We start from the raw sequence: 26,320 nt of genomic DNA, 5'->3' as shown, positions 1-26,320 counted from the left end.
GAACACAAAAAAGACTTCGTCCTGCCGTCAGTGTCACTGCAGCTCGAGAGCAGAGGATGATGAACAGGAGAGACTTGAGAACCACAGCCTCACACCTCCCCAGGCCTTGCTGACTGCCCCTTGGACCTGCAGGGCCTCCCTACCGTCTCCCAGCCTGCGTACCTAGCCCCATGGCTCCTGACTTTTCACCAGGCCTTTACCTTATCAGCCTTTCTCAACAATAGACTTTTCCTCTTTGCTTCTAGAACAACTAGTTTCTCCGGTGATTCGGCTCGTATATTCCTATGTGTGTTTTTGTTCCAAATCACATTCTGATCTGTGTGTGTGTTCTCCAAGCTATAAAATGGTCATGGGGTCATTTGTCCTTGCCCCCCGAGTGCCCTGTGCAGTGCTGGGCACTTCATGGAAGCCCGAGTGTCGTAGCAGCAGCTGGTGGGGGCTCCCTGTTTAAAGACGAGGTGGAGAAGGCCAGCCTGAGACTGAGCTCACAGGAGGAACTGCATGGCAAGCAGTGGATAAGATACAGTTTCTATGTGAAAATGTAAATATTTGAGAGGAAACTCTGGTCAATTATCCCTTGGGAACAAAATTAATCTGTTACATTCCTTTGTTCTCATGCAAAAAGCGCAGACTTAACTAGCAGGTTTTTTGGTGGGTTTTTTTTTTTTTTTTTCAAATTCAATGCTTGCTTTTACCAGAATCCCAGTAGAACAGGGGTGTTTAGTGTCTGCTACCTAAAGGCACTAGAGGCAGCCGCTTACCAGAAGGACCCCTGGACTAAGGGTGGGCGAGCTGCATCCTCAGCCTGCCTCTAACCGGTCATGGGGCTCTACATAAGTCACGTCCTGCAGGGAGCTCAGCTGCTTCCTCTGTAAAAAGAACAGACTGGGCTACGAGCCGTAACAGAGTTCTTAGCCCAAGTCTGGCTTCAAGTGTGCTGATGATAATATGCAGTTTTCTGGGGAGAAGCTGTACAGAATTCATCAGACTCTCAAAGGGGTCATCATGACCCCCAAGTATAAAACCCCATTGGGCCGTCCCATCCCTGAGGTCTTTCGAGGGCGGATAGTTCATTCTGAGCTCCCTTTCCCTCTGTGACACTGCTGCTGCTGCCGCTAAGTCGCTTCAGTCGTGTCCAACTCTGTGCGACCCCACAGATGGCAGCCCACTGGGCTCCTCTGTCCCTGGGATTCTCCGGGCAAGAATACTGGAGTGGGTTGCTAATGGGGACTTAAGCCTATGAGAAAAGCTACTTTAAAGCTGCTTTAGTGTAGACCGTGTGAGGAGGGCTTCGGGGGAGGGCCTGCTGTGGGGTGCTGGTGAACAGCGGCGGGTCAGCACCCCGCAGGCCTCAGCCGAGCCCAGCCCACCATCAGCGCTCGTCACAAGGTGGCTCACGGCCAAGCCTTTCCCCAGGTGTCCTCCACCACCGCTCCTGTGCCCCGAGGGCAAGAGGGCCGGACGAGACCGGCGACCGTGTGGACTGGAAGCCAGAGAGTCACGCTCCGACCGCCACAGAGCACACCTGAGCCCCGCCGGGCTCCGTCAGGGCCTCGCTCCCCGCATCACGCCAGTGCCTCACCACAAAGGACCTCCGGACTCTGCTGTAAACTGGGAGGACCTGCCCTATACTCACAAAGGACGACCAGCCTCCGTTGTCCTCCTCGTGGCTCTCTGTGGAGGAAGGCAACACCGTTATCAGTGCTGACTGGAGCCACAGAGGGAAGTCGGCTGCTCCCCAGCCCGGTGCCCTCCCCGTCCCCCGCCTTCATCCCGCGCAGCCGGGGGTCAGCAACTCAGTGCCAGCTCTCGACTTCCCACCTGAGGGGCTCATTCTACCAGACAGAGGCGGTGGTTCTTAACCTTTCACGTGTGTGAAAGTCACTTGAGAGAGCTTCAAAATATGCAAATTCCCCGGGCCCTATTCTTTGAGCTTCTGATTCTGCAGGAACTGGGAGGGACCCAGGAATCTGCGTTTTAACAAGATGTGGAATTTAGCAGCGGAATAATTGCTTTAAAGACTCAGAAGCAGGAGGGCTGGCTGTGCTCGGGTGCTCAGTCAAAACCCAGGTTGTTCCAGGCACCGCCTGAAGAGTCCCTCCCTGTGTCTGTGCAGAGGGCCTCAGTTGGAAGGGGATCATGGCCAGGTGCCTGGCATAGTGATATCTCTCCTCCCCTCCAACTGGACCAGCAGTCAGAAGAACCGAAGAGCCTCCCATCTCCAAAGCAATCGTTTTCACCCCCAGAGACCTTTACCTGTCTCCTCCGGAAACCGCTGGACTTGGGGTCTGCAAAGGCAAGCAACATGGCATTAACGGCCCTACTGACTCGGGGAGATATCCCTCTTAGCCCAGCCCTGCAAGAGGAGCCCCCAGGGGAGGGTATGTCTCACCACCCAGGACTCTTGTCCTTGTTGCTTTGAAACTCGGGCCAGGCTACCCGAAAATTCTGGAAACCGCTGAAGTCACATTGGTGGTACAACTAGGAGCTCATGACTGCCTGCCTTTCTAGGGGAAGCTCCCCTGATGCAGGGGCAGGATGCAGGGCGGATCAAAAATTAAGGCAAAACCACTCCCATTTAGACTTGAGTTTGAAAATTCTTCGCATCTCATTAAAGTGACCCTGGACACTTGGCTGCCCCACTCACTTGCGTGTGAAAATGCTCCTTCTCTCTTCATTCTTGTTGATTTCTTGACTTAACTTACTCAGAATCCTACAAGACAAAGGGACGGGTGAGGTGATAAAAGCATTTTCTCTCTCCACCTTCAGCCTTCCTCCCCTGAGTCCTGAAGATTCCCGGTCGGTGTGACCTCAGGCACTTGGACCAACCTTAGCCGGCCTCTTCCTTTGGCCTCCAGCCAGTCCCCTCCCTCTGCGCCCCACTTTCTTGCCACCTCCATCCCCTTGCTCCTGCCCGGGAAGCTCTCGGCATGGGCTCAGCCTCCTGGGGGGCCCTCCGTGGGGACTGGCCGGCTCACACCGGCTCCTCCTCCTCTGAAATCCAGCAGCCTTAAGATCAGGACATGACCGCAGTGTATCTTATTGTGCTGGTATTCGCAGGGCTGAGCTCCCCTGACTCTTGGTTTGACATTCCTGTAGCGATGTCTAACAAGAATCTTCAATCCACCTCTGAGACCTGGAGGAATCGGCTGCTCGTTGCAGAACTCTTGACAAGAGCTTCAGTGCGCTTCTTGGGCCTGAAATCTCCTTCCATCCTCCGTTCCCTCCTTGGTGACATGGATTCTTATAAACACTTGGTGAAGTATTCCCCATCTAGGCACAGCCTGCAAAGCGGGAGACTCCCTGAATCATCCATGCCCACAGGCCTGCCTTGGCCAGGACCCTCTCATTCCTTGGATGTTGTAAAATAGCAAATCTGTAAACCCCAGGGCAGGAAGGGCAGAGTGGGACGGCAGCTCTGGTATGCCCTCTGCAGTAAACTCTAGCTTCCCTTAGCACCACTGAGGAGACCCAGGGTCCGTCAGCTGACAGGCTCCTGTTCCCGTGAGATCTGGGGCAGCTGGAGGAGGCTCAGAGGTGGTCTCACCCTACGTCATTTTACACGTGGGGCCACAGGGGCCCAGAGAGGAAGAGACTGAGCTGCACAGCAGGCCCCTCCCCCAGCGACACGCAGCAGCCTCAGAAGCCAGGCTCCCTCATTTCCAGAGCGCACACTGTCAGCACACCGTGTCAATGCCCCTGATGCCGGAAGCCCCTTGGGAATGGCGCTATGGAGCCTGTTGCCCTCTGGGAAGGACCCAGAGTCCACCCTCCTTCTGCTGCAGTGACTGCAGCAAGGTCACAAGTTTGGTCTAAAACAAAATTGCTAAGTTAGCAAAGTAGCCTTGGCCCCCACCACGTCTTGCTTCCCTCATCATCCCCCAGGCCCCCAATCCCCATCCCCCCACTTCTCCACGTTCCCCGGGAACCTGCTCAGAACCTCTCAACTCATTCAAGTGAGAGGATGTGCTGTGCTGTGCTTAAGTCGCTCAGTCATGTCCAACTCTTTGCAACCCCTCGGACTGTAGCCCACCAGGCTCCTCTGTCTATGGGGATTCTCCAGGCAAGAATACTAGAGTGGATTGCCATACCCTCCTCCAGGGTATCTTCCCAACCCAGGGATAGAACCCAGATCTCCCACATGGCAGGCGGATTCTTTACCATCTGAGCCACCAGAGAAGCCCAAGTGACAGGGTGAACAAACTTAATAAATGAGCTGGGCCATTAGAGGAGAGAGAGGAGCCTGTAATCCTTCCTCCGATGTCATTGCTGGGATGTCACATGTCACGGGGAGATGCTTTAAAGTGGGGGTGGGGAGCTTCCCAGTGGAAGCTCCAATCACACCACCAGATTGCTTGTTTCTGGTTCCTCTGTCTCCTTTAAGCGGTTGTTCAAGAAGCTGATGAGCATCCCTCTGCTCCCTCCTCTGACAGAGCATCAGTCAGGGCACCGTCACCCCCATCCCTTCACTCAACAGTGCCCACTCCAGGCTACCTAAGCGCCAGGAGCTCTGCTGGGGTTCAGGGCACCTTGGTGAACAAAACAAAGATCCCTGCTCTCGAGGAGCTTACTTGCTAGGGGAGACGGACAGACAACAAACAGTGAACACTGGAGGAAGTGAAATTAAGGTGAGAGCTGTGTGGACACGCAGGCAGCCGAGGTGTGGGCTGGGCGAGGGGGCGGGAGTGCAGGAGCGGGGTGCGGTTACAATTGAAAAGCCACCCAGCGGGCCTCTGGGAGGAGGTGACATTTCTGCAGGACCTGAAGTAAGGAGTGCTGGGGAGTGGGTCCCCCGCACAGTAAGGGCGGTAAGGGAGGGCACAGGGAGAAGCGGGGTGGCCCTGACTGGCTGGCACAGCTGCTTTGATCCTGAAAAGACCTGCTGCTCTAGGCAACTCCTTATGGTATCTTCAGCAGCCAGGAGGGAGGCTGCTGGGGCTCTAACTGGCGAAGGAAGGAAATGGCAAACCGCAGCCCCACAGAGCTGAGAGCAGCAGGGCCGGAGAGGGGCCGGCAGCCCAGCCTGTCGCAGATGTGGGGCCCCTGGGCCCCCTGCTTTGGGGGCCTCAGAGCAACCCCTCCCCGCAGCTGGGGCCGCTGGCTGTGGGGGGCGCGTGCGCAGGGCGGCAGTGCTGGGGACCAGAGCACGAGGTTCTTGCACCTCTGCCTGCAAACTTTCATGGCTGTCCCCCACTCACTCCCACGCCCCAGAGGACCAAGCAACAGTGAGTGGCCGGAGGTGACTCATTCTCCCTCCTTCCCACAAACCCCAGGCCGCACTCAGCCCCAGGAGAGACCGACAGGGCTGGGCCTCGGGTAGACATGGCTCTCTCTGTCTTTAGCCGCAGGAGCGGAGCGGACCTTTCCGCAGGAAGCCAGGTCGTGGCAGCCGAGACCCCTAGCTCGCTGTGTGATGGGGGCAGGCCTCTGACTTCTCAGGTAGAGGCCTCCTCCAGTCATGCTGGATGGTACAGAGGTTGGGAGGGGGGTCCTGCTGAGTGTGACTGCAGCCTCCTGCCCACGGACAGTGCCCACAGCCTGACCTCAGGCCGGGTATTGCCCTCTGTAGTCCTCCTTTCCTCATCAGCGAAACAGGAGGGTTGGCCCTAGCTGGAGAATCCCTGACTGGCTTGACCATAGCCACAAACACTGATGACCAGGCCCACTGGAGACTTAACCCATCAGAGCATCCAGGAGAGGCTGGGAGCCACCGGATGCAGTCGCAACAAGCGCCCCAGAGACATGGGTGGGTCCTATGGGCTGAAAGCTTGTGCAATCACTCCTGTGATCTGGTCTTCTTGGACTTGTTTTTAAAAGAATAAAAATGGAGGAAGCGGAGTGAGGTGAGGGAGCAGAAGCAGAACTCAGGGTCTCTGTCCTGTTGTGGCCCCTGCAGGGCTCTCCCAGGACACGTGCGGCTCCCTTTCCACGGTCCCTGTGTTCTGCCAATGGGGGTGGAGGCTCACAAGTGCGTCTTGAAATCAACTTTGCTGGCCACACAGAAGTAAGAAGGAAACTGGGAAAGAAAGGCAGGCAGGGAGGAAGGGAGGAAGAAGACAGAACAGAATGGAAAGTGTAAGAGCCCACAGTGCGAGTAAGAGTCAATGTTATTTCCCGAACACTCTGTCTTGTTGCCTGTGTGATTGTATGTCTCATGCACAGCTGAAATGTTTTTCTTGCCAAATTTCGCATAATGTGAGCTGTAGATGAGCTTCCCTGTCTCCTAGAGGGCTTGGGGGGACGGGGACCTTGACCCCAGTTTCAGAGGCACACTGGCCTGCCCCTCACCCGGAGGCCCTCCTCCACCCCCCACTACCTCCCTGCTCTCTGACACCACCCCGACCCCTGTCCCACCTCCCAGCCCACGTTCTCACACCCGATCTGGCTTTCACTTGCATTTCACCTTCCTTTAAAGGAACAAAATTCCTCCTTAAAGGCAAGTCTTCTGTGAACCAAGAGTCAAACCTTCCAAAATTCTGTCCTGTCACCTGAGGAGACAGGGAGAAGCCAGGACATCGGTCTCAAGACTCAGGCCTCCAGGGGCAATCAGGACACATGAGCAGGAAGCAAGAATCTGAGGGTCTCCCACTTCTCAGTCATGAGCGGGAAGCAAGAATCTGAGGGTCTCCCACTTCTCAGTCATGCCCTCCCCCTGACAGATTTACAAGTCTTATGTTACTTGTGCTCCAGTCATTTTGTACAGTAGCCAGGAAAAGCTATCCTGTTTTACTAGCAAGGACAGCAGGGCGCTGGGGGAGGTGTTTGTCAAAGGCCCCACGCGGGTTTTTCACTTGGAGCTGAGCGGAAGTTAAGCGCTCTGGGCTCCCACTGAGGAGGAGGAGCGGCAGTCAGTGGGGTGGAGGCACTTTCCGTGTAGGGAGGACGGGGCCCCTGGACAGGGCTTTGGCCAATGAGCGGGAGAGGAGAGGCATATCGGAGAGGCACCTGGCATTGTCCCCAGTCTGCTGGGAGTCGAGCATGTGTCATGAACACAGTGCTGAGTTCAGCTCTGCACCCTCCCTCCATCCTGCCCGCCATGCTTTGTATCTTAGGTAGGCGCTGAGCAGATGAGACAGGGAGCTGTCTCTGAGGTTAGGAGACGACGCCTTTTCAGAAGACAGACAAATCAACAGGCACCTGCCTTGTCTCTCTAACTGGATCTTAGCTTTTTTCCATCCTAATTCCACTATGGATGATGGGAACAGTGATCACTGATGTTATAAAGAGAATCATCCAATACCTATCTGTTACCTACATTACCACCACATCCCTGCCCTCTTCTTCTATTTTTTTTAAGTTACACTGTATTATTTTAAACATAAAATTTATAGCATTGGACTTCCCTGGTGGTACATTGGATAAGAGTCTGCCTGCCAATGTAGGGGACATGGGTTCAACCCCTGCTCTGGGAGGATCCCACATGCTGTGGGCAACTTAATCTCAGGCACTATTAACTACTGAGCCCTTGCACCCTAGAGCCTGTGCTCTGCAACAAGAGAAGCCACAGAAAGTGAGGCCCACACACTGCAACTAGAGGGTACCCCCCCTACCCCCGCTCAGCATGATTAAAGAAAGCCCTCAAGCAACCACGAAGACCCAGTGCAAAAAGAGCAACAAAAATTTACAACATTAAAAAAAAAAGACTCCAGATGATCATCAGAAGATTTTCTCTTGTATTCTATCGATTTAACCAGATCATGCTCAGCTCTACCATAGGTGCTAGGCTCAGTCCTCTAAAAGGATGTTAATTGTTTTATTTTAAAACTCTCCTCCATCACATTGTCTGTGAGGTCTCTGGGAGAAACTAGGCCTGAGAACACTCTCCCACCAGAAACTGCCTTCTTACAAAATCCATTTAGTACTGACTTTTTAAAGCAAATTTAAGGAAATTGAGATATTCAGAGGAGTGTAATCTTGTTTTGGTCTACTGTACATAAACAATTTCTTTTCTATAGCCCTTTAGGGAAATGGGCTAGGGCTAATGGACCCGTGTACAAAGGAATGGAACAAATGAGCCCCAAATATCTATACACACAGGCAGCTTATGTGGGCTGCCTCCCACTTACCCACGTACCCATATACACTGCCCTCTCTGAGTTGCTTCCTTCCTCTCCTCTAGACGAGGAACCTGAGGCTCAGACTTGAGATGGCTTGCCTGAGTCCCACAGCTGGGAGGAGGCAGAGCCTGCTTTAGAACCTGGCTTTGCCTTGCTCCAAAGCCCATGCCTTTGTATGCTTTCATCCTCCCCAGTTAGTAGGATAAAATCATTAGTAAAAACCTGAAATGGTGCTCATTGGGATTTTGCATAAAATGGCCGGAATAGTTAATGCCTCTTCAGTACATTTTATTATATCTCCGTTATTTCTTCTCTCTCACTGGTCCTTTGAGACAGGGTCTGTTATTGTCCCCATTTTACAGATGAGGAAGCTGAGGCTCGGGGAACTCTGATAACTTGTCCACAGACTCATAGCTAATGAACGGGAGAATTGGGTCTCAGCTAGTCTGATCTCAGAGCTTGCATTTTACTCCCTAAGCTCTCCTGTTTGCCTGTTCAGATCTGAAATAATATCTTTTAAAAGAATGTGCTCATGGAGTTCATGTAACCCATTCCTTCATTTTATACACTTAGAAACTCAGAGTACTCTAGGACTCATCCCAGGCACAGAGCTCACAGAGATATAACTGAAAATTGGTACTTTTCATACCAATGGTCACACTCAGAATCACCTGATCAAGGCTTCCCCGGATGCCTTCCCCACCAGTTTGCCTTTCAGGCTCCGTGGACAGCCCTCGTGCCTTGCCTTGGGGGGAAAAGCCACTGGAGGGGGATTCTTACTGCAGGCCAAGTTGTTGTTTTAGTTTTTAAATAACTGAAGAAATATCCCACCTCCACCTCACGTTGAACTGCAGACATCAGCTCAGCTTGGCCTTAAGACTGAAAAAATGATCCACCCAGTTGAAAGTGCCTTCCTCATCCCCCTCCTTCTACTGCCCTGATTGAATCCCCTCCTCCCAGCATCTTCCTAGCCACAGCCCTGGGAGAAGCTGCCGTCTCATAGGAATGACCATAGCTGTCATTCCTAACCAGGCTCCATGCCTCCAACTGAGCCCTCCTCTCCATCATCTTTTACACACCCTGGAGAGAATCAACATGCAGGGTTTTACCTCAGTGTTCCCCCTGGTGAACTCACTTCACCAACACTCTCAGACTCATAACAGCTCAAAGCATCCTTCACAATTGTAACCAGTTGCTGTGGTCTTTTTACTGCTCACTCCCCCTCGTACGCCTCAACTGCTCTGACCTACTTGCAGTTCCAATAAACACACTGGTGTCATGCCTTCCCAATATAGTCCCCATTTCTAGAATGTCTTTCAATCGTTTTTCATCTGACCACTCTCAATATATTTCAAGATCCAAGTTAGGTTCCCTGCTTCCCCAAAGTCTTTCCTGATGCCACTTCTTGATTTTAAAACACTGTGTGGATCCAGCTTAACGTGTCTACAGGCTGACTCTGGCCCACCAGCCACCAGTTCTCACTGCTATATGCTAAGTTCTCTCCTTGACCTAGAATTGCGGCCTTTTTCTAGGGCATCCCATCTATAATGTCCAATATAATCGTCACCACTGTATCTAGCTATTGAGCCCTTGAAATGTGGCTAGTGCCTCTGAGGGGCTGAATGTTTTATTATTTTTTGAATCTTTATTTTTAGTTATTTGGCTGGACTGGTTCATAGTTTTGGCATGTGAGATCTTTTAGTGTGGCAGGTAGGATTTTTACATGCAGCATGGGAACCCTTGGTTGTAGCATACAGGATCTCGTCCCCTGACCAGGGATTGAACCCAGGCCCTCTGTATTGGGAGCATGGAGTGTTAGATCACTGGACCACCAGGGAAGTCCCTGAATTTTTAATTTAACTTAGATTTAAACAGCCATTTTGGACTAGGAAAAAAACTCTTAAGATCAATTATTCTTCAACAATAGTGGCCCCTGGAGACAGGCAGTACCAAAGGCAAATCCTTATTCCCTTCTTTTTCTTCACCCTTCCAGATGAGGGAAATCTGAGAGTCATATTTTTCTTATTTGAGCTACTCTGGCAGCTCTATCTAGTCACGAAACTTTTCACCTCCTATTTCATTGACCTACTTCCCTTTCATCGTTGTGAGCCCTAAGACGTTTAGAGCAAGAGAAAGGACCCCAGAGGGTGTCTGGAGTGGAGATCTCAGACTAGGGGCCCCCACACTAAATCTAGCCCATAAGGGTGCTAACTTTGGCATTCACAATATTAAAAAATATTTGAGCAACATTTAAAAATTGAGATACATTGCATAAAACTTATATTTCTAGCTACTTGAAAATTCAAAGATTGGGCATTGAGACTTCCCTGGAGGTACAGTGGTTAAGAATCTGTCTTGCAATGCAGGGGAGGCAAGTTTGATCCCTGATCGGGGATCCCAAATGCCTCGGGGCAACCAAGTCCATACACTGCAACAACTGAGCCCATGCACCACATCTAGGGAATCCACGCACCACAGTGAAATATCCCACCTGATGCAAGAAAGATCCCGAGTGCTGCAACTAAGACCGTATCGTCTTTCTTACAGAAGAAAAATATTTCTCCATGTTCAAGCTTTATTCAAAGCTGATAAATGATTGGACTTTGTATTTTTCAGCCTGGCCCATTTCACACATTTCTACCTGGCTCCTGCAAGCATCTGAGTGTGAGACTTCTGCTGCTGCTGCTGCTGCTAAGTTGCTTCAGTCATGTCCGATTCTGTGCGACCCCACATATGGCAGCCCACCAGGCTCCCCCATCCCTGGGATTCTCCAGGCAAGAATACTGGAGTGGGTTGCCATTTCCTTCTCCAATGCATGGAAGTGAAAAGGAAAAGTGAAGTCGCTCAGTCGTGTCCGACTCTTAGCGACCCCATGGACTGTAGCCCACCAGGCTCCTCCATCCATGGGATTTTCCAGGCGAGAGTACTGGAGTGGGGTGCCATCGCCTTCTCCTAGAAGGACAGAAAGCAGGGCCCAATATGCACACTGCAACTTCGCGTGTTAGCACCCACATCAGACCTCAGAAACGGCCTCCTTCTCCTCAGAATCCTTCTCAACACGATGCCCGTGGCAGCCACCCAAAATGGTCATTATTGACAGACCAAATGGAGTCCATTGCCAGACTCATCTGGTCCAATGCTCTCATTTTACCGAGGTCCAAAAAACTGAAGTAATTACTGAGTTGGTGGTGAAAACCATGATGACATCTCAGATCTCTTGATTCTGGTGCTATTTTCAAAGGCCAACCCACCCCACTGCGGAGAGAGGAAATGAGAACATGGTCCAGAATCAGGCTGATCTTTGGCAAGAGCAGCCAAATACCAGCTCGACTAGAACTGTTGCTTCTTTTTCTCAACACATTATGTAACTTCTCTTCCCCGAACACTGCTCTTGCCTTCTCTCTTCCTGATTGCTTTCCTATTTTAAGCTGACAGTGACAGAAAAGTAGCTCAGCTTCCCGGGTCTACTCCCCATCCCGCCCCAGTCATCGGGTCAGTACTCACGGCACGCGGAGCTTAGGGAACTTCTGGATGTCGTTCTCTGCCAGGTTCTGAAATGGAGACAGTGGTAGTTACAACCAGCAGGAGGGGCTCCAGGCCAGGTGAGCAGAGTCAGGTGTGAAATGACAGGGGATAGCGGGACTGCAGCCCGCGGAAAAGGAGGCCGCATCCACCTGACCGAGCAGGCAGCTTCTAGACGGAGCACTGGAGCCCACGGGCCCGGGACGGCCACATCAGGTCACAGGGAGCCCGAAACTCGGATTTTATGTGGACTTGGCCAAGCTGTAACAGCTTTCCTAGCCTCCCACCCCAGACCTCAGGCCCTCGGCTGCTGTGAAACGGCTGTGAGCAGCCGGCCTGGAGAGGGGGTCCGTGCTCTGCGGCCTCATCACAGCCCAGCTGCCTCCTTCACCTGAGGTGTTGGTAGGATTCTCTAGATGCGAGGAAGCAATAAAGAGGCTGTCCTGAGAGAACCGAGAGGGGAAAGGAGAAAGAGGCTCATGTTTGTAAAGAACTGACTCTGCCTCCTTACAGCACCTTGATTAATCCTCGCATCAGCCCTGTGATGTAGAAACTGTCAGCGTTGTCTCATTTTAGTGAGAAAGTGGGGCCTGGGGGTGTAAGGGGATTTCAGCTTGTAGGTGATGGAGCTGGGGCTAGGACCCTGCTCTCTGGCTTTTGTGGGCTATTTCCTTCCTGCGAGCTTCCTCCTACCATGTCTAAGCCCTTTGGAGCCCTAGTGGCCTGTGTTGGAAGAGAGGAGGGGAGGGAGAGAGAAGAGGGAAGCAAAGAGGGTGGGCACATGCTCCATAGAACAAAGCTGAGGCAAAGAAGGGCCTCTTTAACCGTCTAATTGAGGCCAGAGGCCCAGCAGTCAGGGTGGGAGCACTGGAGTCGGACAGGCTGGTGTAGAATCTTGGTTCCCTCACTTAGCAGTTCCCTGACTTGGGACAGACACTTAATCTCTCTAGGCCTCAGTTTCCTTCTCTGTATAATGGGAATCTTGATAATATGAACAGCTCCGTGTCAGGGGCCGTGAGGACTGAATGAGATGAAGTGTGTCCTGTGCTTGGCCCAGTGCTTGACAGACCTTTTGAGAGCGATGAATGGGGTTTAGGTGAGCAATTTCTGTCCTGGGGCGGAGCAGCTGGGGTCTGGCTGGCTGTTGGAGGTTAGTTAGTGTCTTTGCTTCTTCCGCTCTGAGCTGGGAGCTGCCTGGCAGGATTTTGGCTGCCTTCTGAGATGAGCTGGGCAAACTTCCCATTAAGCCCAGCTGGCACTGGGGCTGGGGCCTCTTAAAATGTGCTATGGCCTCATCCACTTCAGTTCTTAGGAACAGAGTCTGATCCAGCCCCCATATCAGATCTTGCGACAGGGCTAGGAAGGAGGCTTTGGCAAGAGTCCTGAGACAATCAAGACTTTCATCAAACTTCTTAACTTCTTTTTTTTAGCATCACTGAGCCATGGCATCTATTTCCCTGGAACCACTCCCTTCTTAGGGAAGATACAAAGACTCATGTTAGCAGTGTGGCATGAGGATTGGAGGGCTTGCTGGGAGTGGCCAGAGGGATGCACGCTGAGAACTAGGTGGTGGGCCATTGCCTTCTCTTCTTCTGAGTCAAAGACATAAGCTGAGGGAATTTCAGAAAGCAGGTGAAGGAAAAGGTAAGCATGTGAGTGTGGCCAGAAACACAGAGAAAGCCTTTGAAACAGGGATAGGAATTGGGAGGAAAGATGGAAGATGGTAAACATGTTTGGGCTTCCCCGATGGCTCAAGCTGCAGAGAATCTGCCTGCAATCCAGGAGATGCAGGTTTCATCCCTGGGTTGGGAAGATCCCCTGTAGGAAGAAATGGCTACCAACTCCAGTATTCTTACCTGGAGAATCCCACGGACAGAGGAGCCCAGCAGGCTACAGACCATGGGGTCACAAAGAATCAGACATGACTGAGCAGCTGAGCACGCACAAACACGATGTTTGGAGAGTTTTTCTATGTGATGTAACAGTGTAAAACCCCCTCCTCTACCTTCTTCAAAGACCTTCAGCAATGTCTGGAAACTCTGAGTTACTTGTGCAATGACTTGGAGTTAGACTAGTGGCTTTACAGGAATATGATTATGTTCTGAGCACGTTCTTAAGAGGGACAAGAGAGCAAGAAAAGCTGAGAACTGGACCCGGCCTGGAGAGGTGTTTGTAGCAGACACTGTTGCTTGCCTACCCAATATCCACTCTCTTGCTCCCTTACTGATGGGGTCTGGATTTTGTTCAAGGCAGTAAATGTTTCCACTTCAAAATATTTAACACACTGAATTCTCTTGAATGTGACCAAGGTCACAGGACTTGATTGTGGCCGGTGAGATATAATCTGAAGTCTAACTGAATAAAGCTTTTGGGAAAGTACCCCTGAAAATACAGGGGAATGCAATCCCCATGCACTTTGAGTTTTTCACTCTTTGCCTTCCCCCTCTTCCTCCTGCTTGGAATGCAGATGTAATGCCTGGAGATGCAGTGGCCATCTTATCGCCATTAAGACAGAAGCCACAGAGAGCTTCCATTGGCTGGGTGAGGCCGAGTTCTTGATGACTTCCTTTAGCGTCCCTCCAGCCCTGAGTGCCCACTTCTAGACTCCTTGTCACTTGAGAAAGATAAGCCCCTCTTTGGTTAAGCCACTGTGGTTCAGTTTCTCTTTCATGCAGCCGCACACCGTTCTAACTGACACAGCTTCCAAGCACATGGCCTCCTCTTCTTTAGCCTCTTGGGAGCATGGAACCCCCGTTCCCTCACCAGACTTCTCAGTGGAAAACAAAATGCTGGCAGCACAGATTCCAGGGGGCTGCTCACTCCTGCACGGAAGAAAGGGAAACGGAAGGAGGGAGGGATGGAGGAAAGGATGGAGGAAGGGAGAGGATGGAGAGAAAGGGAGGGCTGGAGGGGCAGGGACAGCTGGGGCCTTCCATTCTCACCCTTAAAGCAGAATGGCTCTGGACATCATAAAGCTGGAAAGGGTGATAGCTGAGAGCTCAGAGCTCAGATCAAAGCCCAGATCATACCCAGAGCATCTGGCATGGAAGGCGGTTTTAGCAGAAGCTGCCAGGGCAGGGCTGGGCTCTGCTTCCTACTCCCCTGGCTCCTTGAGCCCCTTTTTCTACTTCTTGCTGTTCACACAGTAGTGAAAGTGAGCAGCATTCTCTGAGGGCCTGGCATGTCCCAGATATCGGGGTAGAAAAGGCAAAGCTCCTCAACCAAGGCAACAACCCTGTCTCAACAGGCCTGAAGCTCACAAGAGGGGGATGGGGGCACCCCCCCAGAGCTGGGCTGGACTGTCACCCACTATCACTCAGTCCAGTGTGGTCCATTACAGAGGAAGGAACAAGGAGAAGTTCAGAGAGGGCATGTGCTTACTAGAGGTCACCCAGGACTATGACCAGGACCATCTTCAAGAAAGAGGTCTTACTCCCTTTTGATTCAGCCCCGAGAAGTCTCAGTTCTCAGTTCTAAAAGCATCTTTTAGCTAAAAGCTAAAAGAATGAAATATTCAGATTTAGCGGTAAGTTGCAAGAAGAATAACAATTAAATGCTCAAAGTCTGTTGGCTTAAAGCCCAGTGCAAAGAAGAAGCACTGTTCAAAACTCAAGCAGTGTTAAATTAAATTAAATGTATGCTTTAGTCCAGTTACTAGGTGTGTGACAGAATAAATCACATCACATTTCTGTACATGTTTCTCTAATTGCAATTCAGGTGTAGTTAGAGCCTTCCTGGAGATAACTTTCTGCTATAAAACAAGCTTCTGGGAGGCAGAAATCACATCTTAATCATCTCTACATTCCGAGCACATGGCATGGTCTGGTATATAAAAGGAGCCCAGGAAAGTCCTTGTTAAGTGAATGGCAGGGTGAATGACTGAATGATTTACATGGAACAGTGAACGAAGATGTCTTATATGGCACATGAGAGCAAAGGGAGCATAAGTTTGATCTCAGTGTGAGACTTAAGTACTGCCCGGAAAGGAATAGATGACTGTGTATGGTAGTGAACTCGCCATCAGTGAAGGAATTCAAGAAGCTGTTGGTAGCAGAGATGCAATATAGGAAATGGATTGGTGTACTGGGCGGAAAACCAGAGCGTGTGCCCTCTATGGCCCCTTCCACCCCGAAGCCTCATAGCCCAGGTTCCTCAGGGCTGCTCACCAGGTCTTGCCAGGGAACAGTTTGACTTATCCACTGAGTCCAAATCCAAATTGGGAACATTGACCCTGTGAGACCTTTGAAGGCTTGTTCCTGCTTCATTTTTGAACAATGAAGAAACACAACCAAAAGGGCTGGATCGGTGCAGTCAGAGTCTCCATTACCCATTGGCAAAAGTGTCACTCCAGGGGAAATGCTTACACCACCTCCCCAGCCACTGCCCAGTGGCTCAAACTCCAATTAGAGCAGCAGCCCCTTCTCTGTAATGGCTTAGTCCTTAATATAGAGCTGCATCTTAGCATTACACTGGAAACTTTTTGCAATATAAAGGAGTAGAGGAAGTCATAGCACATGGGTGTTAATTGCCACAAAACCAATGATGCGAATTTAGTAAAGAGAAAGAGGGACATAATTGAAATAAGGAGGGTGATTCTACCCTTTATTCTAGTCAGTGAGTATGTTCCCTAGAGTGGCAAATAAGAAAAGAGAATCTTGCATTCTCCCATGTGGCTCTTTTCCCCCTTGAACTTCTCAGAGTATGAGTGCTATTTGAATAGATTTTCAAGAGGCGTATGTGTGTGTGTTAACTGTAATTTGATTCCTACTTACACTTTGACTTCAGAATGTACCTTAGTGTCAGTGAAAGATCTGGGAGGTATTCTACATAGGAGGATCCTGAGAGGTGATGGGAGAGGTCCTCATACAAAACCCTGAAGAAGGCCTTGGGTTGTATGGGATCCTGAAGACAGGCATTGCCCCTGAGCAGCCGCAGAGACAGGGTAGACCAGTTGGCTGTGCAGCCATTGGTTAAAGTTACAGAATAGTTTTGGTCATAAGGTGTTGAACTAGCAGCCAGCACTCACCAGAAACCGTGGCCCATCGATGTCATATTTCCTCACAACCTTTTCACAGTCCTTGTAGTTTAGCTGAAAAAGAGCAGAGGAGGTGTTGTCAGTGAAGTCAGGTTCATGCCATTGGTTCCCCTTCCTTGCCTGCCCCAGGAGCTCAGCAATTTGTGGTACTTGTGGCTAGCCAGGCTCCCCGCTCCCCTCCCTGTCTATCAGAGGGCCCTATCCTTACATCAGCCCTGCTTTCACTAACTAACCCCTTGGGACTTTTAAAATGGAGAAATTGCCTGTTGAAGGCTTTGAGGCCAACCCCTACAGAAAGAATGCTGCTAGGGCTGGAGGCTGGCCATACACTCCTCCAGCAAACAGAAAAGAGTCGAAAGAAGAAAACAAATAGTAGCCATCATCTGGTCACCCAAAGACAACCTTGGTGAACATGGCAATGTGTCTCCTTCAGTGGTTTTTCCAAAGCATCTTTCTAAACATAATCAATGTTATCATTCATATTCAATCTCCTTGTCTTGTTTTTTCTCTTGAAAAATAAAAGCACTGACTCATCTTATTACAAAGTGATTTTGGACATTATTTTAATTTGCTCTATTGCTGAACATTTAGTTATTTCCCCCAAACTACTGCTGTAACAATGATAATTGAAACTTCTAATAATTACGGAATACTTGCCATATGATAGGCACCATTCTAAGTGTTTAAACCAATTTTAATCATTTAAGCTTCACATTTTTCAAATGGAGAGTCAAAGGCACAAAGAGTCAAGTAACTTATATAAGGTTCTATGGATAGGCAGGTGACAGAGGTGGCAACTGGGCTTCGGAGCAAGGCTTTAATATCTCTATCAGGAATGTTCTCCTTTTAGTTACTAACAGTAAAACTTACAAACGGTAGGTGAACAGACAACAGACCTAAGTGCAGCTTAACCTACAAGATCGAAAAACATCATAGATACTCTTTTGCATAAAATTTTTTCTTCTATTTTAAATAGTCGAAGTTAGAGTCTCAGAATAGACTTACAGCCTCAACGGGAATGATCATTTTTAGAACCTGTTGCTTTCCTAGAGTCACATCAACTGACAGTTGAAGCAGGTGTCTGTTTGACCTAGTCCTCAACAGTGTAAGCATTTACCTTTGAAATATCTCTAAATTTGAGGTTTCTAGCTAGAGAATTTAAGGTAAAATGTTTGTCCTTGAGAATCTCAGCTTCTCCTCACAAGTATGGATTTCACAGTTTGTGGAGGCCTTCTTTTGGTGCAAACTTAAAATTATAACCTTTTCTTATGGCCAAGAAATTGAAAGAGTGAGTGCAATTGTTGTGAACCTCATGGTGTGACAGAGTAGGGTGAATATTAGAAAGCTCGGAAAAAATGATTTAGTGGTCCTTGGGAAGAAACCAGCTTCTGCACAGCCCCAAACATCCCTTTTATCCATGTTGCAAATGGGTGAAATTGTTCTTGGAATATTCAACTGCCTTTAATTCATCAATTTCACCATCAGCGTTATCAGCTGAATCTCTGATTTTGCAGAGTTCTGACTTGGACTCCAGATAGACAGACAGTCCTGCAGACTGGGGCCTGCCTGGAAGTTTGATTCTGAGTCAGTGATATCTAGGCCTGGGAGTAAGACCTTTTAGCATGCATGTGTGCTCGGTCGCTTCAGTAGTATCCTACTCTTTGTGACTCTATGAACTGTAGCTCATCAGGCTCCTCTGTCCATGGGATTTTCCAGGCAAGAATACTGGAAAATCTAGGGGATTTCCTTCTCCAGGGAATCTTCCTGACCCAGGGATCAAACCCATGTCTCCTTCATTGCAGGCAGATCCTTTACCAACTGAGCTCCCAGGGAAGACCTGTCTTTTTAGCATGCTACTGTTACTGCTGCTAAGTCACTTCAGTCGTGTCCAACTCTGTGCGACCCCATAGACGGCAGCCCACCAGGCTCCCCCATCCCTGGGATTCTCCAGGAAAGAATACTGGAGTGGGTTGCCATTTCCTCCTCCAATGCATGAAAGTGAAAAGTGAAAGTGAAGTCACTCAGTCGTGTCCCACTCTTAGCGACCCCATGGACTGCAGCCTACCAGGCTCCTCCGTCCATGGGATTTTCCAAGCAAGAGTACTGGAGTGGGGTGCCATTTTAGCATATACCCAGATAATTCTTATGAGTGACAAGCTCTGGTTGGCACTGCTCTGAGCAGGTACCTGGTGTTGAGGACAGGACAACTAAGGCCCAGAGAGGGGAAGGGACTGGCTGAAGGTCACACAGTGAACTGGGGACACAGCTACAATTAGAACTCATGGCTCCGATCCAGAGTCTTCTCCATTGCATGGTCCAAGGATCCCTTTATGTTAAGTCAAAAGAAATTAGAGGACTTAAAGAAATAGAAAACATGACCTCAATCCTCGAGGGCTTAAGTTCTGGACAGAGGATGAGCTGCACGTGTGTGAGATAGTAAGACACAAAAGCCCGCTGGTCTGCATGGAGTCCCCAGGCTGCATCCAGTGAATAGAGTAGGAGAAAGGGAAGCTCGAACATGACTCGGCCCCCATCTCTGCTGGAGGCCTCACACATATATCTCCTCTATTTATCCCGATAATCCCATGACCTAGTCACTATTAGTATCTCTGTTTTACCCACGAGGAAGCCGAGGCACAGAGAGGTATAGTAACTAAGGGAGGGTCAGCCAGCTAGCGGGTGGCAGAGTCAGGATTCAAGCCAAGGTGTGGCTGACTCCAGAGCTGGTTGGAGAGGTGCCTCCAAGGGGGACCTGGCCCCAGCACTTCGTTAGAAAGTAAACCTGCTGGGATTTCCCTGGGGGTCCAGTGGCTGACTCCACATATAGGGGGCTGGGGTTCACGCCACAACTGAGAGATCCAGCATGTCACAGCGCAGATGCTGCACGCCACGACTAAAACCCAGCACAGTCAAATAAAGAGACAAAAACAAGTTAAAAGGAAGAAAAAGAAAACGGCATGCCTAAATCAGAAACGTGACACACTCCTTGATTTAAAAAAAAGAAAGAGAAATTGCATCTGCCAGTAGGACTTTGGTAACCAAGATCCAACCCCAGATGACTCCATGGTCAGTTCACCTAGCGTTTTCTCTCTGGGGGAAGTGAGACGCTCAGTATTTGAAGGGTGTCTCTCTGGGTCTGTAGAAGGGCTAGAACTTCCTAGATCACAAACACCCTTCAGTCTCCTCGTTCCTGCCTTCATGCTGGGAAGGGAACCTGCTCAGTTTCTGTGGACATGATCTGGAGTCTAAGGTCTGTAAGAAAATTCTCTCTTCCCCCAACTGAGGCAGAGAGCATCTATGTGAATCATCCTGACCTGTAGGCCATCTCCCTGTCCTGAACGGAATTTTACCCTTGGATTCTTCAGTTGCTGACCTGGGTTGTGCAATTCTCTTTCCCAGATTGGAGACTAGGCCTCTGGCCCATCAGCCTGTCCCCAGGAGTGCCCTTGCTAATTCTCAATTCTTTCCTCTTTTCTTTATTGATCTAATATGCCACTTCATAGCATCTTAGTAAATCTCACTGTGGCCCTCAGTTATTTGGTCTACATTTAAGAAAAGTATTTAGAATAAATACTTTTGACTCTTTCAAAAGTCAGCTATCTCAACAATCTTTGCACCCACTGTGCTGAAACCTAAGTGTATTATGACTTCCAGTGAGGGAAAAATAACAGAAACGAGATGCCCAACAAGCAGCAAATAACAGGATCTGTGGGTTGTGCCTCTATCATGCCACACCCAATTCAACATTTTCACATTTTTCTTAGAGGAGAATAGTTATGACACTAAATACTTTGGTACCATGTAGACCCCAGGTTTGGGTATGTGTTACAGGGAGTCTACCCCATACCAGGAAAAATAGTAAGTTGACTTAGAAAACCTCTAAGCTCATGACTTAGAACCATATCTTCATGATAATCTGGAGTATCCACTGAATTGGATGCCAGCCTCCAGAAATGGGAATGTTAAGAGCTCAGTGGTCCCTCACGAGACATCATATCCCTTGGACAGTCATAGAGGGTCACATGACTTGGGATCTGCCCGAGCAAGCCTGTGAGCCATGGCCCCACCGGCAGATGACCAAACACAAGGATCCTTGAGCTCCTTCAAGACTAGAAGGCAGGACAGCAACACTCTGGTCTCAGCTCTGCCACAAGCTTGGCCCCTGACCCTTCCCGGCAAATCTTTTCGTTTTCAGGGGCCTCGGTGTCTGAAGGCCTGAGGCTCATGTCATTTCCCAGCCTGCATCATAAGACCCTCGTGAAGTTCCCATGAGACTCTGTTCTAGGTAAGTGGTTGAACAGCTCTCTTTCAAAGTCACAAGCAGTGACTTGCTCAGACACCATCTCCAGCATCGTTCATCACAGTCTTCCACCCTTCCTTTCCTCTCTCCTACCCCGCGAGACTCCATGTTTCCCTTTCGAGCAAGAAGCCTTGATCTCACTAGCAGTTATAGCAGTTCTGAGTCTCAGGGCATGGACTCTGAAACTGGACAGGTGTGACCGGAATCTTGCCTCCATCATATGCAGTCCCTGGGGTTTGGGTCCAGTTAGCTTCCTCGAGCTTATTTTGCAGCTGAACCAGCAGGACAGCGAACCTGGAGTGAGTTAGATGCGACCGTGCCTGAAGAGGACAAACTCAAATCCTAGCATGTAGTAGGTACTTGCCCTTTGAGGGCTTCCCTTCTCCCCAGAATGTATTGCCAGAGAGCTCAGTGTTGCTCCATCAACCAGAGAGACTGCACAAGGCTGGAAGCTCCACTGCTGTCTTTCACGCCTCTCGAATTCTGCCTGCACTCCCTCTTCAAGACTCTGCCCAGCCCCCCAGCCACTAAAGAGCGAGGCTCACCTTTTTGAAATAGTCTGCAAGGGTGTTAGGGTCCCAACTCAGGACCTCAGAGCGAAAGGGCACGTTCTTGAATGCCATGGCTGCTCGCTCAGGATGAAGCTCACCAGCTGAGCACAGGCGCTGCACCCATGGACAGAGAACCCCAAATCCAGAGTCTGGAGGTGTCTTCAGCTCTTCCAACTCCCGGGTACCCTCTGGAAAAGTCTTGTTGGAGCCGCTGTCCTTTCTGTTGTAGCCAGATCCCAGAAAGCAACAGCTTCCTCTGCGAACAAATATGGTCTCTTCTCAGAAAACGACTCAGCAAGTTTCCTTTACCACTTCCTCTGCTGGGCTCTAAATAAGTAAACAAGGAAGCCCAGCTCTGGGGACTAAAGAGGCAGAAAGAGCTACAGGCTGGTAATTCCCCACTGGGCCCCATCTACCCCAGCCCAGTAGGAGGAGCGATGAAGGGAACTTAGACACCCAAGTATGTTTCCATTGAAATCCCTGGCATCCATATATTTAAACCACATTCCTGCTTGGGTGGGTCTTTGCAGATGAAAAATCGAATTTGACGGTTCACCTAAAATATAGACAATCTCCCACATCAGTGAAGGGGAAGGAACATGACCTTTCAACGCTTTCCAACCACGGCTCAGTTTCTCTCAAGAGCGTAAAGTTGAGCTTCTTTAGCTGCCCCTTATAGTTATTACAAGTGGATCCTCTGAGTCAGTGAGTTGGGATCCAGAACTGAGAAAGGAGTACCACTGGGAAGACCTGGGCTTCGTTTCTTTCTTTCTTTCATCTTCTTCTTCATCTGTTTATTTGGCGGCAGCAGGCCTTGGCTGCAACACACAGGATCTTTAGGTGCGGCACGTGGGCGCTAGTTCCCTGACCAGGGACTGAAGCCGGGCCCCTGCTGTGCGAGCGTGAAGTCTTAACCACTGGACCAGCAGGACAATCCCCTGGCTTCATTTCAGATATACCTGTTTCCATGCTGGGCAACCTCAGACAAAGACTTAAACTCTAGGAAGATCAGTTTCCATGCTGGGCAACCTCAGGCAAAGACTTAAACTCTAGGAAGCTCAGTTTCCATATGTGTAAAACAGGAATAGAAAAATTGCTTCATATGCACATAAAACTTTAGATGCGCTTAACTAGACAACTTAAGGAAGGAAAAAAATAAAAAATAACAATTGCTACTGATGTTGCCATGTAGTCTAGTCACTGTTGTTCCCCCTAGACATTCTATCTACTATTTATTCGTCCACATTTCTATCTAAAGAGCACATCCCTGGAGATAGCAGATGGGAGTCTGGGTTCTCTCTGTTGGTTTCTCAGACCCTGAGCATCTCCTTGACTGAGGGTGAACCCAGTGTCAAAAGCAAACCTATCCGTGTAACATCACAGGCTCCAAGTTCACCCCTCTAGAGCTCCATAGGCACCCACAAACAACTGTCCTGATGTTTGAGTCTGTTGCATTTACTGAGTTGGCCCCTGAAGTGATGCCTTCCTGAAGCTTTTTCAAAGATCGCTTTGGCCACGCAGTTTCCACCTTATACACAACCTCAGGAGCCCCACCCTCACTGTTACACACCAACCTCTCCAGGTCTTCGTGTAAATGGGATCTGCCCTTTACCCCGGACTAAGCACCTTTATGGAGGTGTCCATGAACCTGAGCTAATGTCATCCTCACCTCCAAGGGCGCCAGAGGCATCAGCTGAGGCAGCCCAGGCCGAGCACTTCTCACAGGCCTGGAACCTCAGTGCTCTCTGCAACTGACCGTGCCCTAGAAAGCATGGCCTGCTGCTCAAAAGTTCTACCACGGATGGGAGAGGTCCCCTTACTTTTTAAATCCCCAGAAGAGCAGCAAATGATAAAAAGCCCATTTGAAAAGAGAGGAAGATAGATAAGTGGCTTCCACATAAAGAAGTCAAAGAAGATATCATAGAATTAGCTGGGATGGAAGCAGGGCCTTGGAAGAGGCAGCTGAGGGAAGGCATTCTGAACCTGTGTGTGATATGTGATGTGGCATAGTATGGAGTGTGTGTGTCTTGGGGTATGGTTCATGAGCAAACAAAACATTCCATACCTGTGCACCTCTGTGGAAAGGAACATTCAAGATCATCCTCAGAAAGAGAAGCAATTTTTAAAATGACATTTACCCATACTCACAAGAATCCAAATCTACAGAAAAGCAGAAGTTGGAATTAACTTACAGCTAAACATGAGGTTCTTTTGGAAGAATTATCCAATGAATGTGGCCAAGATGGACGATCTCTAGACCCATGTAAAAGAGAGACATAGCAGTTAAGAAACCTGGATGACAGTGATGACAATGGGAATCACCAAGAATCCCTGTGCCAAGGAGTAGCCTGAGGACTCTGCACCAATTGTGGGCACTGTTATCACTCCTGCTCACAGAAGGGAAAACTCAGGCTCAGGGAGGTAAAACTTCTTGCCACCCTTGCACCCAGCAGGTAGGTGGTGCAGCAGGTCTTGTCTGGAACTGTCTCTGAGTCCAGAGCCCCTGATCTTGACCTCTGTACCACCTCGGACTCTCAGATGTTCCATAAATTGCACAGGGTGGAGCGGAGGTTCAAACCTGGCTGGGTCTCCAGAGCCTATGCAGCGTCCTCTCTATCAGTCTGCCTTCCACGAAAAGCAGGTGAGGCTGGCGACCAGGGCTGGTTAAGAAGAGGACACAGCACTTTCTCTGAGGCAGGTCTTCGGTGCCCCCTTCCCCACAGGGTCATAGACCCATTCCTCAGAAAGGGCAGCTGGGCCAGCAGCACAGGTGACGCAAGGGGAAGTGGGCTGCTTCAGGCTGGAGCCTCCCACTTCCCCAGTCCTCGGTGATTTCCCAACACTCATGAGTTTCACAGCTCCTGTCCCTGGCTGGAGAATTCCAGAAGTTCCAGGGGCGGGGCTAGTTGGCCCCCAAGAGAGGCTCAGGATACCAGAAAGACCAGAGTAACCTGGGGCAGCTCAGCTCACTTGGCCTGGCCTCAAGTTCCACACCTATAAAATGGGCAGTCATGAGAGCAGAGGAGATGCTGGGGCGAGGAAAGCTGGGGCCAGCTCACAGCGGGCTTGACTTCAAGCACAAAGCAGAGCAGAGAACAGGGAGCAGGTAAGGCTAGGTGATGTAGAGCCGTGGCTTGAGGGGTGAACACCCTCTCCCATCTCTCTCTCCTCCAGCCAGAGGGAAAAGCAGAACTCATGAGGGGGTTTTGCTCAAACTGAAAGGTTATGGAGGTCTTCTAAGGCCTTGTAATATCTTTCTCCAGGTTAGGGCGATCGTGAATGGTCTGTGCACAATAACAGCAGGTCATATCAGTACATGGGGATGGGGGCTCTTGGGGTACGGATTTTAAATATACATCCAACAGAGCCTGTGGACAAGAAAGCAAATCTTGCAGGGAGCAACATGTCAGATTATTAGGTCTTAGAGACATAAAGTGGCTATGGGAGCAGCGCACACTGCAACCCAGAGTGGGGGGAGGATCTCCTAATGTGCCCCCTACCCCACCCTGCCCAGTCCAGACTTGAAGCTCTTTTTCCTACTAACCCACAGAAGAATGAGATGAGGAGATAAGTGCCTTTCTTCACAGCTAATTTTAGAAGTGAGAAAAACGCAATTTGCTAGAAGAGGCTTGTGGGTTGCAGCCTGGGGGTGGGGGTGGGGATGGGCAGGGATAGGAGCTGTCGCTTGGGGACCAGGGAGGAATGGAAACATAGAGACCATGAAGGAGAGCCTGTGTTTAGGAGCCCGTTGACGTATTTAGGAGAGGGACCCACGGAGCTGGAAAGTGGAAGGGAGGACATGCTTATTCAGATGTGATTTGGACAGAGGGCATTGGCTGGGGAAAAGAGACCAAGTGGTGGCCTGTGGCCCAGAGACAGTGGCACCTCGGGGCACTGCGGGCCATGGAGAGACCGCCCTCACAGGGGTTCACTCCAGTTTCACCTCCACTAACCTGTTACGGCCCCATGCATCCCCTGAGGCCAAGGTGAATCTCTCCTGGAAGTTTTCCTTGGGGCCTGTCCATGTTTGTCTACAGTGGGAAGAAGAGCTGAAGCCGTAAGCTCCCAGGGAGGAGCCCATTCTCCGCTCTGCTCTCCCAGGCCACACTGGAAGCACCCTCTGTGTGCACTCCCTCTGGATACTGAGGGCTCCACCCACCCAGGAGGTTCCAACCGGGGGCACAGGACGGAGTCCTGGCCATTCGGTGGGCTGGCCGCCCCCTGCACCATGCAGCCGTACACTAGACAGAGCGGGCCCTGCCTGGGGCGTGTGTGCCGGGAGGGGCAGGCCTGCAGTGGCTGCCCCATGTATAGCGATGCTCCTCCCCACGTTCCCGGAGGCTGGAGCGGGAGTGCGGGGAGCAGCTCAGGCGAGCCCCAGGGCAGCGCTTCTCCAGGCCGCCCTGCGCTTTGTGTCCTGGCGACCACCCCCGTCTGGACACAGTCACCACCCCCATCCATCCCGGGATAGGCAGCAGGAAAGCATGAACCAGTTGCTGCTTGTGAGGTAATGAGCAGCAATAGTTTCCACTTCCTCAGAGCTGACAATTTCATTCTTTTCAAAAAATGTGTATTTTTCATCCTCTCTCTGTGTCTCTCTTTCTCGGTTGTTTTGGCTGAGGTGCGTCAGAATGTGGAAGGTGGGTGGGAGGAAGTGCTTATTTGGACTTCCTGTCAAGCCGGTCTTCCTCATTTGCCCTATATTTCGCTTTGGGCAGCCTATCCCCAGATAGCTCTGCCGCAAAGGGAAACTCCCCAAGTGCCCTCAAGGGTGGGTGGGCTGTGGGCAGACAGCCAGAGAGAGGAAGGCAGGTGTCTCAGCTTGATAAAGGAGAAAAAAACCTTGCCCCCCTCC

The 26,320-nt window shown here is 50.3% G+C and overlaps 1 protein-coding gene across 11 annotated transcripts in view; it reads right to left on the bottom strand.

Moving 5' to 3' along the window:
• LCP2 (lymphocyte cytosolic protein 2) overlaps nt 1-21,723 on the bottom strand; it is a 47,453-nt gene extending 25,730 nt beyond the window's left edge. For 3 of the 11 annotated variants that reach the window (XM_086361143.1, XM_086361142.1, XM_086361136.1), the window contains exons 1-6: nt 21,460-21,723; nt 16,606-16,668; nt 11,562-11,608; nt 2,648-2,713; nt 2,257-2,288; nt 1,637-1,674 (exon numbers count right to left, since the gene is read on the bottom strand). In XM_086361143.1, coding sequence (XP_086217269.1) covers nt 1,637-1,674; nt 2,257-2,288; nt 2,648-2,713; nt 11,562-11,608; nt 16,606-16,668; nt 21,460-21,537 — 324 coding nt within the window. In that variant the 5' untranslated portion in view covers nt 21,538-21,723. Of the gene's footprint in view, nt 1-1,582; nt 1,675-2,256; nt 2,289-2,647; nt 2,714-2,829; nt 3,034-3,127; nt 3,285-10,698; nt 11,010-11,561; nt 11,609-16,605; nt 16,669-21,459 lie in introns of those variants that run through there. The other 8 variants (XM_086361140.1, XM_086361141.1, XM_086361133.1 and 5 more) reach the window with 6 other exon arrangements.
• Between the last annotated feature and the right edge of the window lie 4,597 nt (nt 21,724-26,320).

The sequence above is a fragment of the Bos grunniens genome, chromosome 20 (genome assembly GCF_055505025.1).
Source record: "Bos grunniens cultivar Pamir isolate PY7600 chromosome 20, Bosgru_T2T1.0, whole genome shotgun sequence".
Taxonomy (NCBI): domain Eukaryota; kingdom Metazoa; phylum Chordata; class Mammalia; order Artiodactyla; family Bovidae; genus Bos; species Bos grunniens.
The sequence above is the reverse complement of the archived record's forward strand: the minus strand, read 5'-3'. Positions and strand labels throughout refer to the sequence as shown.